Source organism: Astyanax mexicanus, chromosome 14, assembly GCF_023375975.1.
Source record: "Astyanax mexicanus isolate ESR-SI-001 chromosome 14, AstMex3_surface, whole genome shotgun sequence".
NCBI classification, from domain to species: domain Eukaryota; kingdom Metazoa; phylum Chordata; class Actinopteri; order Characiformes; family Acestrorhamphidae; genus Astyanax; species Astyanax mexicanus.
In genome coordinates, this window is record NC_064421.1 from 43,326,379 (window position 1) to 43,344,362 (window position 17,984).

General features: G+C 40.2%; 1 protein-coding gene across 2 annotated transcripts in view; it reads left to right on the top strand.

Moving 5' to 3' along the window:
• The first annotated feature begins 7,124 nt into the window (after positions 1 to 7,124).
• LOC103022163 (procathepsin L) overlaps positions 7,125 to 17,984 on the top strand; it is a 168,291-nt gene continuing 157,431 nt past the window's right edge. For both annotated transcript variants that reach the window (XM_049464262.1, XM_049464263.1), the window contains exons 1-7: positions 7,125 to 7,226; positions 8,741 to 8,841; positions 13,336 to 13,478; positions 13,626 to 13,826; positions 15,101 to 15,292; positions 15,424 to 15,589; positions 15,800 to 15,908. In XM_049464262.1, the coding sequence (XP_049320219.1) occupies positions 8,742 to 8,841; positions 13,336 to 13,478; positions 13,626 to 13,826; positions 15,101 to 15,292; positions 15,424 to 15,589; positions 15,800 to 15,908 (911 nt within the window). In that variant the 5' untranslated portion in view covers positions 7,125 to 7,226; position 8,741. The remainder of the gene's footprint in view (positions 7,227 to 8,740; positions 8,842 to 13,335; positions 13,479 to 13,625; positions 13,827 to 15,100; positions 15,293 to 15,423; positions 15,590 to 15,799; positions 15,909 to 17,984) is intronic.

The following is a 17,984-nucleotide window of genomic DNA, read 5'->3' on the forward strand; positions in this document are numbered from 1 at the left end:
GCTTAGCTAGATCCAGAAAAATCCATCTAACCAACAGCAGACCTGCCAACCTTGAAATAAATTTCTAAAAACAAATCAACCCCTATTTTATTCTGTCTGTTTAGAGATTGTGATGAGGTGAAGCTCAGTAAAAATTATATAGGTAGTCTGATTACCGGTGAGCGCACTCTATATTTTGTGCCAACTGTGCTCTCTCAGGGCTCCGGCTGCTGATAGAAAGCTACATGAGCGGGATTATTTACAAAATTCTTAATCATTAAAATTCAATAATGTTTATTATTGTATTAACCAGTGTGAATTAATAATTAGTTGAGACATTACTTAACTATTTAACAATATGTATTACTTTCGAAAGTACTGTTTATTGTAGAACCTTTTTTTCTTCACCTACTGCAGTCCACACTGTGTGTATGGAATAACAGGTATTGAAGCACAGGTCATTTAGCATAGACTGGCTAAAATACTGTTCGCTATTATGTATGTGAACAAACATACAAAGAAACAAATTAGACAAGATTATATCATGATTGCCAGAAATAATTGAGGTAATGTCCATTTATTGTATGATAAGTTGATATGGTAATTATCGGGACAGGTGTCTCTGTGGATCAGTGGCAGGATCAACTTCAGTGACAACCTGGTGACTTGACTGAAACATGCGGATATGTATACAATATGTGCACTTTAGAACCTGGAATTGTACAAACATACTGCGAGGTCAAAATGCATGCCCCCTACATAGGCCTGTCACAATAATTACATTACGATTTATCATATAATAAATTAACATGACATCAATAATATTTGATAATCGTGATATTGTTTATTACGTTTACTTGTTTGTTTGTTCAAATATATAACAGTGAACAGTGAAACTGACCAATGCTTCAATAACTGCGACTCCATACATACACTGCAGTAGGTTAAGAAATAAGTATATAATTCCTAAACTATGATTAATTTAAATATTGGGGTCTTCAAAATGGTATGATTGCTTTTTTACGCTATTCTTTTATCATTATGTCAGTGGCATTTTATAGTCTTAAAATGACAAAAATATCGGTATCGCAATAATTCCTGGGACGATATATCGTCCACAAAAAAATCTTATTGTGACAGGCCTACCGCTATGGAAAAAGCGCACATGTTGGCAGGTCTGCAACAGGTTATATCAAAATCCAAAAACTTTGGAGCCTCTGGAAGGTCTTACCATAAAGAGGTTCCTACATAATGGCCCGTGTGAAGAGCTTATGAAATGAAGACCATTAGAATATACTGTAGGTATCTGGAAATCGCCAGTTCGAATCCTGTTTATGAAGCTTGCCATCAGCTGCCGGAGCCCCAAGAGAGAACAGTTGGTCTTTCTCTCTCTGGGTGGGTAGATGGTGCTCTTTCTCCTCATCACTCCAAAGGGTGATGTCGATCAGCACAAGACGTGTGTGAGCTGATGTATCAGAACCGAGTCGCTGCGCTTTTCTCCGAGTGCGTTGTGATGCTACTCTGTAAAGAGGCGAAAGCTGACTTCATATGTGTCAGAGGAGGCATGTGCTAGTCTTCACCCTCCTGGTGTGTTGGGGCATTACTAATGATAGGGGGAGTATATTTACCGTATTATTTTACAAGCACATGGACAATAGCTGGTCTATTTGCTGGGACAGCTGGACATTATAGTCAAAAAGAGGCAGGAGGCCGTTGGAGTGCAAGACCCATTTAAGTATTAATAGAGTAAAGATTCAGGATAGACTGTAGATCGCGAGTTCCTTGATTTTCCAAAGTACAAACTATAATTAATGACCAAATATTTCGATTGTATTTACAAAGGTGTGTATGATGAGCCGTACTGCAGTACCAGTGACCTGGATCATGCTGTCCTGATTGTTGGTTATGGCACTGACAAGCGTGGACAAGACTACTGGATGGTCAAGAACAGGTATAAAAATGATTATTGTAAAATGAATGTAATGAGCATGGGAAGAGTGCAAGACTCTAATAAGAGGATAATAGGACATGTATCAAAACAACATTAATTGAGTGGTTTGTTTTGCAGCTGGGGTGTTCAATGGGGGGAAAAGGGCTACATAAGGATGTCCAGGAACAGGAATAACCAGTGTGGCATTGCTACAAGAGCCAGCTTTCCTTTTGTGTGAAGGTATTTCATCACTTTTAAGCCCATCCCCAAACACATCTGTTGACTAATTGCACTCCTCACAAGCACTAACACTGATTTCAAGTCTCTAATTCTAGCCTTACACCAAATGACTTTTCAAACAATTTCACAAGATATAAATCACAGATACATTTGGGCTGTTTGGTGTCAAGGAGTCTTTTTCTCCTCTTGATGTTCTGATAAAGTCGACCATGTTTAATATTACCAGGTTTTTAATCTTTAGGCTTAAAGCAGCACTAGGTAGGATTTCCTTGTTCCTTGAGGAATAGCGGTGCTCTCGTGTCTATGCCGGAGCTCCTCTGAGCTCAAACCAGACTCTGTAAGTTTTCCGAGGCGGCCGCGACCAACGCTCGCGAGAACTGCGACCTGCTTTCCGACCTTTAGTTCTAACAGTTCTACAAGGACTACTGGTTCATTCTTTACCAACTAACATACAGACACTCTGGCAGAAGCTGGAAAGAGACCGAATATGTCTGTGAAAGCCAGAAAACAAGAAAGAGAAACTAATCTGCCTGAAACATTTATTACACTCTACAACTGTAGGGGGAGCCCACGAGCACAAAATCTCAATCCTACCTAGTGGAGCTTTATCCAAACCAGAGACTGTAAAAAAAGATGGACACCGTGTCGCCGTTCCCATTCATTCAATGAAAATGAAGCCAAAATCTTCCTCCATGTTGGCGATCCTGAAACCAGAGTCTGCGCAGTAGAGACCAGAGGAGGGAGAAAGACTGTGGAGAGACCGCCTACTCATTTAAATAAACCCACCCCTGAGGGCTGCCTCGCAGTCACAGACTGCAGAGCGGAGCTGATGGTCTGTTATGGACCCCGCCCATAACCAGCCCTTTTACAATAACCACACCTTTTTTGAATAGAGCTGAATAACTTTTAAAAAAACCAATTCTGTGGGGATATAAAAAATTGACTATCTAAGCAGAGGTTACACTAGCTGTTGTATTTAAATAATGGAGGTAGAATTACAGTATATTAGAAAAAAACGTGATTGAAAGTTGTCTGTTTTACCATTGAAACCTATGGGTATGGGTGGGGTTACACAGCTTTCTGAAACCGAACAGCAGGGGGCGCCCGACCTGTGGTGGCTTCACTTTTGAGAGACGATGCTCTGTCCAGCTATACACAGTCTATGATCCAAACTATAATGTGTACACTGTAAATAACCAGAAGGTCAGCTCTTTGTAGTACTAAACAGAAAGCACATGTCCCCATTTATTTTTTACTTTTGTCGTGTTTCTGAAACATTCTGAAACTATCTTGCAAGTCATGAAAGTCTTTGCAGCTTTTGGTTAGTACTGTGTTGCCATTTTGGCTCTTAAAGCATTCAATCTCTCAAGTTTCTTGAAGATATTGTAACGAGAAAACTTTCGGAGGATAGATTGTTGCTATGATAATTTTAACTCCATAATGGACAGAGTTACATCAACAAAATAAATGCAAAAAAAAAAAAAATCAACAAAATGGAAGAAAATAGTAATGTATTTGTGTCTTGAGTTGGCCTTCATGATGGGAAAGGGTTGTGTGCAAATAAATATTTTTTGGGGTGGGGTTTTGACCCCACCATCCCATAAAATACAGAAACGTCTTTATTTGGCAATTAAATGTTGCGTCTCGTATTGAACCAATATGGGACATGATTTGTTCCATATTTTCATAAATGTCAAATACATCTGTCTATCACACAATCAGAATCATATAGTAGTGTGCGATTGTGGTTTGATTGATTCTTTTAATTGTTGACTTGTCAAATCAATGATTTATTTAATATACACCACAGTTGTGCCATACTCCTTTCTGTTTCCGGATAACGGATTGAACAGTGCTCCATGAGATGTTTAAAGGATTTAAATAAACGCACCAAAATGTGCACCGAGCAGTGAACGCTGCACATACAGTGCATGTAAACAGCATGCAGCAGCAGAGACAGCATTCTCTGGCTAATATATCAGATTAAACTGTGACTAATCAGAAGTTTAGCTCAATTAAATAGAAGTATATTTGGTAACTTGGTCAGATCGAGACCGGATCACCACATCTCACCACAAGTGCATCGCTCCTGAGAAAAAAAAACTGTGTGTTGGGTGGGGCGAGGCAGCAGCAGAAGTTGAGGTCGTGGTGGCGTAATTAATTGCGTAAAACAAATAATACCATGTTGCTCATTTCAAATTAAATCTCTACTAGTCTGTCTCTACAAGTCCATCTCTACTAGTCCAGACATCCCAAGTTGCAAAAGTTGATTTCAGGGAGGCAAACAAATAAAATAAAATAAAATTCAACCAACTCACCAAATGATAACGAAACTTTAATTCTATATTAATTAATTTTACGTTTTTTTATATATTTTTTAAAATAAAATTTAGAGTATTCAGGGTTGAAATAAAATGAGTTTTATCTTTTTTCTTTTTGGAAGGCCCTGCCTCTGCTTTCCTGCCTATGCTTTTTTTTTGTTTGACAAAAATCATGGAAGCCACTGCCGAAATGCGGGAGACTCCCGCAGCTTCAGGGAGACTTGGTTTGTCTGCTAGTCTGTCTCTACCAGTGACGTGCAGACGCCCAATGTGGTTGAGCAAATGCCCTTTTGCCGTCCTTGGCTGATATTGCCCTTCCGAGGGAGGGGACAAAATAATATAGGCAAATATGATTTCATATTTCAACAAGATTTTCTTTATAATTCGTAATTTTGATTAAAGTTTCGTAAAACAAAGTTTTCAGAGTCAATCATTCAGATTCAGACACCTCGAGAGATATCGGGATATCGGGGGGCACGCAGCACGCTTCACTAGCTTGCAGTCAACGTTTTACATGGCTCAGGTTGTTTTGTGGGAGGCTAACCAAACTAAGTTACATGCAGCTGATAACATTTCATTTTTAAGCAAGATGAGTGACGGACATAAAGCACTATTCTAATTATTCACATGCACGTTATGTTAATGCAGAACATTCGAAATGCCCACGGAAAAGAGACCAATACATGTAGTTTTTTTTTTGGGGGGGGGGGGGGGTGCCCTTTCTTCAGGTTAGAGCAACTGCCCTTCAAGATTCCTCTGCACGTCCCTGGTCTCTACAAGTCTGTATCTACTAGTCTGTCTCTACAAGTCCATCTCTACTAGTCTGTCTCTACAAGTCTGTATCTACTAGTCTGTCTCTACAAGTCTGTCTCTACTAGTCTGTCTCTATTAGTCTGTCTCTACAAGTCTATCTCTACTAGTCTGTCTCTACAAGTCCATCTCTACTAGTCTGTCTCTACAAGTCTGTCTCTACTAGTCTGTCTCTACAAGTCTGTCTCTACTAGTCTGTCTCTATTAGTCTGTCTCTACAAGTCTATCTCTACTAGTCTGTCTCTACAAGTCTATCTCTACTAGTCTGTCTCTACAAGTCCATCTCTACTAGTCTGTCTCTACAAGTCTATCTCTACTAGTCTGTCTCTACAAGTCTATCTCTACTTGTCTGTCTCTACAAGTATGTCTTAATAAGTTCATCTCTACTAGCCTGTCTCTACAAGTCTATCTTTACTAGTTTACAAATGTTGTTTTTGGATACGTACTGTAGGAACACTTTTACATGTATCTGTATGGCTGTATACAGGCACATGTTCCTAGATCAGAACTGATGTGTTGAAACAGCACACGAGCAGATACATCAAGATAATTAAACTTGAGAAAAATTTAAACAAATAACACACTAACAAGACGTGTTGAAACAAGGGGAAACGGATGTGTGTGTGTGGGGGTGGGGGTTAGTGCCCACTTCTTGTAAAATATGACCACTGACTCAAACATAGCTTCCTACGTCTGACCGCAATGCCGCAGGGTGTAAATACTGCAGCTCATCAGCAGCAGGAAACACAACCCTCTCTCTCTCTCTCGCTCTCTCTCTCTCTCTCTCGCTCTCTGTCTCTCAGTATTTTCAAGATTTTCTGGATCAGTTATTTCCTAAACCTTTTTCAGCCTCCCAGCATCCATCTGCCAAAGATCAGATCTCACAAACTAATCTAATGCCTTTAGATTTATTTAGATCCAAAGTTCTCTAGGTGGCATGTAGGAGTTTTCAGCTGAGCAGTTAATGTTAATGTGAGCAGTAATTAATGAGTAGTTACTAAGAAACACATGAGACATAATTAGTAAGTAGTTCCCCAGGAGATATGTCAGTCTCAGTAATTAATGTGTAATTAATAGTGAACTACTATAATCATTAGTTCAGCACTACTTACTGAGTAATTACTCAGAAGTCCCTGGTAGTTATTAGGAGGGTTATCCACCTATCCTTACCATACTTTTTTTATTTATTCGCTTAACTACTTATTATTGTTTGTCTTTAATATAATGTTACATGGCATAGTATATCCAATACAATGAGGTGTACAAGTGGGTCATAAAAAAAATGTGTGTATTTTCAAGAATATGTAAAGAATACATTTGTCTCTTCATATTGTTACTATATTCTTACATTCTTGTTGTAAATGTACAAATTTTATATTCGTTGGCTTGTGCAATTATATCATGTCTGTTTTAGATTAATCATGATGAAGCAGAGGTTCTCGTCCTCCTTCTTCCCTGCACGTTTTGGGTGTTTCCTTGCTCCAAAACACCTGATTATCAACAAAAATGATCTGCTTGTTAGCAAAAGTCAAATGTTAAAGTTCGGACTGAAAATCTTCCAAAAAGCATTTTTTTCCTGCTGCAAAATGCATTTCATGCCTCATAGGCTTAAAACTCCCAAATTCTTTTGGAAATCAATCAATCTATTCATCTGGTTATCATCTGGTTATCTGTGATCTGATTTACTGTGATAATTATGATCGCAGTGTGATTCATCCTACAACAACCACACTTCTGATGTATGCGTCTCTGTAGGACAAATATAGAAGTGCTGCTGTGTTCTGATCAGTTTCCTCCTTCTATGGTTTAGATTAAATCATCCCGCCACCCAAAAAAGGCGTTTATAGCGATTAAGAAATAAACAGGGTGGAGCTTTATTCTATATAAAGCTGCACACTTTATGATAGACACAGAGACATCTCCAGGACTAAAACAGGATCAAAAAGGTATGTACTGAAACACACACACACACACACACACACACACACACAGCTATTGGCCTGGTACACTAAACTATGAGCACATTCTCTGCCTTACACAAAGGAATAAAAAAGTATGAGTGAATATATATGTTTGCATGGTTTTATTGATAACATTCACAGTGAGGAAGGGAAAATTATGTGAACCTCTAGGCTAATGACTTTTCTAAGAGCTAAATGGAGCCAGGATGTGATGAAATTGGTGTTGGTTAAAGCTGCCCTGCCCTATAAAAACACCAGACTTGAGTTTGCTGTTCTTAAGAAGCATTGCTTGATGTGAATCATGCCTCACACAAAAGATCAAGCTCTCTGAAGACATACGTTCAAGAACTGTTGACTTGCATGAAGCTGGAAAGGGTTACAAAGCTTTGATGTTCATGTGTCCACGGTGAGACAAACGGAGGAGGTTCAGCACTGTTGCTGCTCTCCCTAGGCGTGGTCATCCTGTAAAGATGACTGCAAGAGCACAGCGCAGAATGATCAATGAGGTGAGGAAGAATCCTAGAGTGTCAGCTGAAGACTTACAGAAATCTCTGGCACATGCTAACATTTTTGTTGACAAATCTATAATAAATAGATTGGGAGGACACCACGGAGGAAGTCCAAACTGCAGTCCAAAAAAACATTGCTGCACGATCAATAATTTTTGTTTAGCTGACTTAAAAATCACCTTAAGGAGAACAATTTTAAGTTTTATTTTTTTTGGTCTAGCCTATCATTACCAAAAAATGATTTATTAATCTTGTTGATTTGCTCATATAATATACTTTCTCAACCTTCTCTATTGCCCCTGTAATGTCAGTTTTACTGAAGTTGTCTTAATAAGGTCAAACAATGTCAATATTTAACATTGTGGTCAACTTTATTCAATACTTTGGTCACACAGCTCATCATCACATACTTAAAACTGGTGCCTGGTGGAGCCTCCACTTCTCCAGAGTGATATCCAACATGAATTCTGATGGATGTGAAAATTAAGTTTTCTAATACAGATAATTAAGTTGCCAGAAAATGACTTTTGTATTTTAGTGATTTTAGTGTTTTATGAAAAATATTTAGTCTGAGTTAGTCAGGAAAATGTGTTGAAACAACACTTCCTTTTTTATGTCACTACAACTCAATATAACAAAATGAAAAAAATAAAAAAACAAAATCCTGCCAAATTCATATAACTCATTTTTTTTTATCTTACAACAGGGTATTTATTTAAGTATTGGCTAAAGGCATTACAAAATTACTTTTTAGAGCTTACTTTATGGTAGTACATTGTACTTTGTATTCTGTAATGTTAGAAGCTAGAGATGTAGCAGTAGTAGAACATGAGTTTCTAGAGCTTGGTTATAATAAAACTGGAGAAAATGAGATCTTTTGGGGTCAGTTACATTAAGTGTAATTAAATAACATTTCATATTGTCTGATTTTGTGCAATTAATATTCTGTCCCCCTCCTAAAACCTCCACACACTCTTTTACTCTGAACAGAATGAGGGTGTTACTCGCTGTCGCCGCTCTTGTGGTCGTGGCCGGTGCTGCCTGTGTCTCAGTGGAGGACCTGGAGTTCAACAGCTGGAAACTGCAGCATGGTGAGAAGTCCTCATCACATCTGTATTTACTCTGTATACAATATGTGTACAAACATATTGGGACATCTCTACATTAAACCTGTAGAATTTTTAATATATAAGTCTTATTATACAGTTAGTTCCGACCCTGCAATGTGATTGGCTGAGAGGAGTTTTATGAGTGACATTATTAGATGGTAATGCACTGTAACCCAAGCTCTTCATGTATTAATCCACCCCATACAGGTAACCTAGCAACGATGCAGCTCTTTCCAGCCAAAAACAAACCAAATGCGATATCATTAAACAAACACCAGTGGGGGGCGCTGGATCCCACAGACAAAGTGAAGAAACGCCATGTCTCCAATAGGCGGCGCAGGCAAAGACGCAGCCCATACAAATAAATAAGCCCAGTAATTTTAAAATATGCATTATTACACACATTATCAGCCACCAATATCAGACTATAAATTGTTATTATTAAAATAATAGCTTAAATGTATACATCTTCCAGTTAATATAGGGCATTTTGAGCTGAATATACACACTAAGAAAAGTAAAGGCCCTGTCCCACTGCGATTGCGTCTAAATATCCACTAAAGTACGTCCAAATTTATCAGAAAACACTGCGTCCACTGAGTGAACGCACTGCGTCCAAAATATAGACGCAGTGCGTCCAAATTACGTCCATATTCCGTCTAAATTGAAGTTGTGACGCCGACTTCCAAATTTGAACTTCGACTTCCACTTTTTGGACGTCGACTTCCAACTATATATGGTTGTTTTTTCTAGTGAATCATCATTTCTTCTTGAGCTACAAGAGAGCACATCTATTCTCTTCTACACAACAATGGACCACAGATTCCTTGCAGTGATGGTGCAGCAGCAGAACATACTCCTCCATGTGCTGGACCAGACCGGGAGGAGGAGGAGGCGGCAAAAAATATTTTTATGGACATCGACGTCCACCTGTACGTGCCGTCCAAATATCCACTAAAATACGTCCGTACTGCGTCTAAATATCCACTAAATTACGTCCATATTAGTCGCCGTCTATTCCGAAAATTTTGGGAGGTACCAAAACCACTTTTGCGTCTAAAGTGGACGGCAACGTCTAAACTACGTCCACTTGGACGGTGCCGTCCAAATATCCACTAAACTACGTCCATATTGCGTCTAAATATCCACTAAACTGCGTCCACTGAAATTTGGACGTATTTTAGTGGATATTTAGACGCAATCCCAGTGGGACAGGGCCTTAAGTACAGATTTGTTCTTAAAAGAGTAAAAAGCTTGTCGCTGGGGCCATAGGCGTAGGAACCGGGGGGGCAATATTAGAAACAGGTGGATTTGTCCCCCCCAAAAATGATATCAGTTCGCTCAGGTCAGCTGTACTATTAATGAGGAGACAGACCGGACCAATCACGGAGCCGGTTCAGGTATTAAGTCACGCCTCTCAGTAGAAACAGCCAATCAGCTTGCTGGTTTTGCGGCGCGCGGAGCAGAGGCAGTTTGCTGTTGGGGAAGCCCCGCCCCCTCGCTGTGAGATTTAGCAGCGGGATCGGGACGCAGCAGCTTCAGCTGATGTTAAAAAAGAGATGAATATACGGAGATTTTACTAAAATAAAGGTAACGATAGGCTAACCACTTCAACTGTGATGATATGTTTCTGATAGCTGGTTAAAAATACACGTCTCTGAATCAGCACACAGTTTAAACCCACTGTGATTAATAAACTGCAGCTGTGTTAGTGTGTAAGCTTATCTTTGGAATTAGCTAGATTGGGAGTCAGGGTTAAAGGAAAAAAATAAACTATATATGTAATGTTTCCCTGTACCTGATCAGCTAATCACTTTAATTTTCAAACTGTTTATTCATTTAGGATTACAGGACTTACTGTGAGCTATAATGAACGAAAATTGAGTTAACTAACTAGTTATCTAGAAGCTGCATGTAGAGGATAGCCAGAATTTCGTACAGTACTTTAAGTTGGTAGTTTAAAGCAGTTACTTAACCCCGATCACTGCCCTAAACTAGTGTTTTCCACCTGATCAGCTAATAAACAGTCATTTACTGAGTTTACCTGTTAAAATCCTTTAGCCCCCTATGGAGCCTAAATTAATCATGTATATCCACCAGAGGAAGCTCTAGAACATGCAGAACAGTGTTAATATGCAGTAGAATATGTAAGAACTGGGTTGAGAAACACTGCTGTAACGTGACTTCTGTTCATTTGTATTTCACAGTAAGACCACATATCCTGACGTTTATAAAAGTCTCTATGAAACGTAAAGTTACATTCTTTTACATAAAAGGACACCATCTTAAGAAGAGCTCTCAGTAGAAAAAAATAAAAGTGCAGGAGAAAATGTAAATATACAACAGAATTGACATGCCAATACATAATAATAATAATAATAATAATAATAATAATAATAATAATAATAATAATAATAATCTGTTATATTATTTTAAATATTAGGTGATAACTGAAAATTTTTGTCATATGTACATAATTCAGACATTGCTTGCATAATTTTTCTAACAACAGTAGCTCTAATGTGGAGTAACATGTTTAGGTTGTAAAAGTAACATGTTTAGGTTGTAAAATCACCGTATAATAATAATTTACTTTTAATTAAAAGTAATTTCCACAAATGTTGTTCTAGGAAACTATTGGGTGGGCTTGGGTTCATATTGGCAAATGTGTCCCCCCCAATATCAAGCCCGCTCCTACGCCCTTGGCTGGGGCTGTACCTTTCAGTGAAAGTCCTTTTTTGTGCCAGTAAATATTAAAAATATTCTAAACTTTATCATGTACTAAATATGGCTCATAAACTTGATGATCCAAAATTGTCTGGCTTTCAAATAAAAAATGTGCAATTAAAATATATATTGTTTATTAGTACAGTGATGCAGAATACTGAATGTACCCTTTGGCTGGTTAAATGGTAAAAATTTGTACTTATTGCTGTTAGAAATTACTTTGTACTTCAGAGGGAACAGATCTGACCCTGTAAAGACCAATATTGTAACTTTGAGGGTACAATTATGAAGAGTGTACCTTTGAGTACAAAAAAGTACTGATATCGTACCTCTGTTTTTTAGAGTGTAAGGTGGACTCTCACAATTCTGCAGGTCTTGCCGCTGGGGGGCGCCGAAGTAAACAAAACATTAATAAAAAAAAAAAAAACATTTTCTTTCAGTCAACTGAGCACTAGACTTTAATCTACACAGATTTCTCTCCTAAAAAATGTCTATTTGGGTGAGTTAAGCTCTTCTGTTTATTTACAGTAAGCTTAGATTTCCACAATTTTGACTGAAATGGCCGATAATGCAGAGCTTACAGCGCAGCTACAAGCAGAGCAGTAATGGAAATATTTTATTTGTTTATATCCAAACTGATTGCATTTTCTCGTCCTCTTTAACTCAAAATCTTTCAATAAACAGCTGTAATGGAACTGTGGTATAATTGCAATAATACACTCGATTTGTGCTATAATGTGTTATATTGGCACTGCTGTGCTCATCTTCTCGGCCTCCGGCCTCATGCCTACGAATTACAGCGGCGCCAATATGACACTTTATAGCATGATCCTCGAGTGTATTATTGCTTAATTCCAAAACCATAACCAGTAACATGGAGCTGTAATATTACTACTGCTCTCTGTATCCTGATTACAAAATACTGTCACATGTATTGTATTACTCTTCAACCCTGCCTATGACAACAGGACTGAATTAAACAAGTGAATTCATGTGTTAAGAGGTGTGTCCTAATACTATTGTCCTTATAATATTTCTCCATCCAACAAATCTGCATTTTCATATACATGGAAATAATTAAACGTGTGGTGAGAAATGAGTAAAACCACCATTAAATCCATTACTCAGATTTTGTGCCCACATGCCTCAGTTTACTGCTGGTTTGTGTTCAGATTTGGACAGATAAAGATAAAAATGCCAATGTATTCCCAGGTGAAAATAAAGGTTCATTGATTGATTAGCTTTTTCATAAACAATAAACAGAATAAAGAATAAAATAACATTACTTTTCCCTTAAATGAGCTGCTGGTGTATCTTCACAGCTTGAACGCGCAGGTCAGTATCCTCTGCTAAGACACACAAAATGCAGCGTTCTTAAGATTCCAATGGGCAGAAGTCATTCCCACAGGAATTTTCCCACTGGAATCTTAAGAACGCTGCGCTTTGTGTCCTGTGTCTTTGGTATCGTGAGGCAGCAAAGACACAGGACACAAAGCGCAGCGTTCTTAAGATTCCAGTGGGAAAATTCCCCCTAAACACGCCCCTAAATCCAGAGGCATAAAGCACAATTAACTAGTGCACTATAAATCGCCAAAATAAGGCTTCATATTTTAAGTGACTTTGTGAAATAAGAAATAACTCTAATTGTAAAAAATGTGCTACAAAGAATAACTGTTTTAAACTGATCTTACGGGTTAATTCATGCATCAATTCTCAATTTTCTCTCTTTCTAAAAAATGTATCTCTCAGGTAGGAGTTATGATTCTGAGGAAGAAGAGTCTCAGCGTAAGATGATCTGGCTGAACAATCGTAAGCTGGTCCTGGAGCACAACATGCTGGCTGACCAGGGCATCAAAAGCTACAGACTCGGCATGAACATCTTTGCAGACATGGTGAGACGATACACACACACACACACGCTTCTTTATACAATTCAAAACTATATTTATTTTACATCTATGATTATATATCATTCAGTTTAGTTCTGTTTTCTGTTTCATAATTTTCATGAAGCTGCACATCATATTTCTCTCCAACAGGAAAACCAGGAGTTCCAGGCCATGTTCAGCAACTGTGTGGAATCCTTCAATGACACTGAAACTGATTCCCTCCATACCACTACATTCGTCTCGGAGGAAGAGGATGCTCCACTGCCCCGCAGAGTGGACTGGAGACAGAAGGGCTACGTCACGGACGTCAAGAACCAGAGGAAATGTGGCTCCTGCTGGGCCTTCAGTGCGGTGAGCTCTGTTATTTCCATGATTCTTAAAAAAGAGATTATTAACTTCTTCGTGAAATACCTCAACATATCCTCATATAGTCATGGGTCATGAAATATATGCACGCTCAATGCACATACACCCTTGCTCAATACACACACAACGGCATGCAACAGTGCTCTAACCTAACTTTTACATCAACAAGAAACAGAATACAGTAAAATTACACTGTTGCTCCCATATATGACCTGCTTGTGCATCTTCACAGCATGAACATGCAGGTAAGCTGCACCGTTAAAATATCAATCCGCTAAATTCAGAGTCAGAGCACAAAACACACCAATGATTAATCATGAGAATTAATACATATCTTTTGCCTTCATTCAAGCTGTGCAAGGCGTGCTTTTCCCGTCGTTCGATAAGAGAAAAAAAACAGTGACACGCCTTATATCAAGCTGCATGACGTGTGGTTAACAGTTTACTCATAGATCCCTAAATTAGGGCCCTTAGTGAATAAATAAATAAATAAAGCACAGTGGCTGATATTGGTCCAGCATGCAGCATGCCTGCTTGCTGCCAGACACCTGCCAGTGGCTCTATCTCTCATCTCACATACTGCGCCCTATTGTACATTATAGATACATTATCAGACAGCCTGCTCAAAAATACAAATCTTTAAGTGCTTTTTTCTAAAAGACGGAGGCCAAGTGTTGCAGTTCCAGTTTAGGAGCAAACCATAAATGCTCCATTTATTACATTCATTTACAATCCAGGCTCGGACTGGGACAGTTGTTTAACTTGGACAAAATTCAAAGTGATCACTCAGGAAAGTTAACCTGGCACGGATGCTAAGATCAGCATAGCTGCTAGGTTGAGAGTGGGTCTACCCAATGACAGTAAAAAAAACATGGACAGTGCCTCTGCTGGCTGGTTGCAGTATGATGTGTAGCTCTGCCCATCACTACATGTTTCAATGACAAAACCACCCACTAAATTTGATCATATGACAGATTTGTTTTGGCTTAATTTGGCCCTAAGACATAAAGTCAATATCTCAGAAATGGATATAAACTATGGATATAAACTATGTTTTTTATTCAGTGGGAAATGCTCTATAGTTTAGGATTAATACATGTCTGGGAAATTCTACCATAAAATATTTCTGAATTCTCTGTGGGTCCATCATCAAAAAAAAAAAAAAAAAAAAAAAAAAATCAGCTTCTTGCAAAAAAGTAAAAGTTTTGCTTTTAATTCCTTTTTTTTTACGTGTGTATTTGTGCATCCCTCCCTCTCAGACAGGGGCGCTAGAGGGTCAGATGTTCCGAAAGACTGGAAAGCTGATATCCCTGAGTGAGAAACAGCTGGTTGACTGCTCTCAGAAATTTGGAAACCGTGGCTGTAAAGGTGGTTTGGCAATCCGAGCCTTTAAGTACATAAAGTCTAGCAAAGGCCTGGAGGCAGATTTTACCTATCCGTACAAGGCCAAGGTAAGGCTACACTGTTGCTGAGTGAAGCTTCTTAGATAAAGTGTTTTCCCTGAAATATGTCCCTAGAAAATGGCATCTTATACATAACTGAGTTATTACCGGAAAACTTCTTGGTTCTTTTCTCTCTTTAGGAAGAAACATGCCGGTTTAATCCACAGAGAGTTATCGCTACCTGCAGCGGTTACGGGCATTTGCCAAAAGGGAACGAGACTGCCCTGGAAAAGGCAGTGGCCACAATCGGACCCATTTCAGTATCCATAGACACCTCCAAACACACCTTCCAGCTCTACAAGTCAGGTTAGCTGCAGCAACTACATGTATTTCTTCTTTATTTATCGCTTCATGCTCTCCTTGCTGATTCCTAATGGATTGGCCAGGGTGATACTCTCGACAAAAAAGCCACAAACTAGAGCAAACCTATCTAACAGGCTTTCCTGTTTTCTGTCAAGCACTTTTGGATAGCGACTGAACTTCCTAACAAATACTTGGAATCCTGAATTATTACAGGCGTGTATGATGAACCAGGCTGCAGTAGCGCTAAGCTGAACCACGCTGTCCTGCTTGTTGGTTATGACAATGACCCAAAAGGAAACCCATACTGGCTGGTCAAGAACAGGTAATCCAACATGCTGACAAAACTGCAACACAGCAGTTCCTCAAAATCAACACAGTATCTCATATTCTTAGATTCATTACTAATGTAGCAGCTTTCTGTGCAAATTGTGAAATAAATGCTTGTCTTTTACCTAACTGTCTTACTCAAGGTACCATTTTGTTTCCTAAGGCTTAACAAATGCTAGGATATATAGAAGATGTCAACATAGATAACACTGATTTTAACACTGGTTTCCCGAACAAGCCTCGGCTCTTTCTTTTTCTACTGCTCTGTCCACATTAAGTGCCGTTTTCCTGCCTGTCCTTTGAGCAAGAGTGAGGGGCATTGCCGTCTTTCTTGTCTACTGTCTCTAATTTCCCTGTCCTCTCTCTGTCTCTCTAGTTTGGTGGGGCTGAGTAGAGCGTTTTCCTCCTCAGCTCCCTCCCCTTCTCTCTCTCAGGTCTGTGTGTCTGTGTGTGTGAAGGGGCTGCGAGGCACGTGGTTGGCACACATTCTCTCCCATCCCTGCGTTTTCCCATCCATGCCACCCTCAGTGCATTATGGAGGTGAACCAGGGGGCTGCAGGAGGTTCCTGGTGCAGTTTTCTCTCGCTTTTGTGCAGCAACCATCAGAGCATTCAAAGCTGGCATATATAATGTCCCTTCTCACCGACAATACCTAAGCCTGGGCCACCCCAGGGCCTGGGACCCACATTGACTACAGAGGTCTCAACAAGATAACTATCAAGGATCGTTACCCCTTACCTCTAATGACTTCTGCCTCTGAAGCACTGCAGCAGGCCTCCTTCTTTACCAAACTGAACCTGCGCAGTGCCTACAACTTAGTCCCTGTCAGACGGGGGTGAATGTGCGACAGCGTTCATCACCCCATCCGGGCACTATGAGTACCTGGTGTCTTCCAGAGAAACATCAGATAGATACATAAATAGATAGATACTATGATGCAAGTGACCGCAAGTTGTTTGTGGTAAAACTTGCGCTGGAGGGGTGGAGACATTGGTTAGAGGGAGCCAAGCACCCCTTCCTGGTCTGGATGAACTATAAAAACCTGGCCGTGCTGTTCTTCACTTGGTTTGATTGTGTAACATCCTACAGACCAGGCTCCAAGAACATCAAACTGGATGCTCTCTCTCGCCAATGGAAGCCATCCTGTCATCCAGACACACCCACGACCATTGTTCCCCCGGTCCGTGTTCTAGCTCCCATCCGTTGGGCCCTCATGGATGAAGTGCGGAGAGCCCAACTTAATGAACCAGACCCAGGCAGTGGTCCTCCAGGCTGAGTGTATGTGCCCCGGCTACTGAGAGACCGGGTACTTCAGTGGGCTCATGCGTCCCCTCAAGCTGCCCACCTGGGCAATACACGCACACACAAGCTCCTTCAACGACACTTCTGCTGGCCACGTCTTGAGGCTGGCGTGTGTGCTTAAGTGGCCGCATGCGCTGTGTGCACCCGGTGCAAGGACCCCAGAAAACCAAGCCCAAAGGTCTGCTTCAGCCACTAGAGGTCCCATCATGCCCTTGGAGCCACCTGTCCCTTGACTTCATCACTGGGTTGCCCCCATCACAAGTTGATACGGTGGTTCTAGTTGTTGTGGATAGATTCTCCAAGGCCGGCCCTTAGTCACCCTTCCCAAACTACCATCTGCGAGCGGAAAGGCTGAGCTGAAATTAGCACAGGTAGTCCGGGTCCATGGACTACCTGCTGACATCATGTCAGACCGTGGGCCTCAGTACATCAGCAGGTGCCTTTTTGCCAAGTGTTGGGGCAGAAGCCAGAAGTCCTGTTCTCTCTGAGTAAAGTTGACTGTCCACACCATTGGGGCACTTCAGCCCTTATGGTCAGGCGCCTCCTGGATGTCCGACGGGTCCAAAGAAAACTCCAATATTTGGTGGATTGGGATGGATATGGCCCCGTGCAATAGTCTTGGGTTCCCTCCCACCAAATATTGATCAAGCACCTTATTTAGGCGTGACAGGGCTGCAGGATTGGGGATTTCGGAGGGGTCCTGTAAGGGTTGGGGTCCGGTCGAGTGCTCCTCTGGCCTCCAGGGGGGATCTCCTTCCACCTGGGTTTA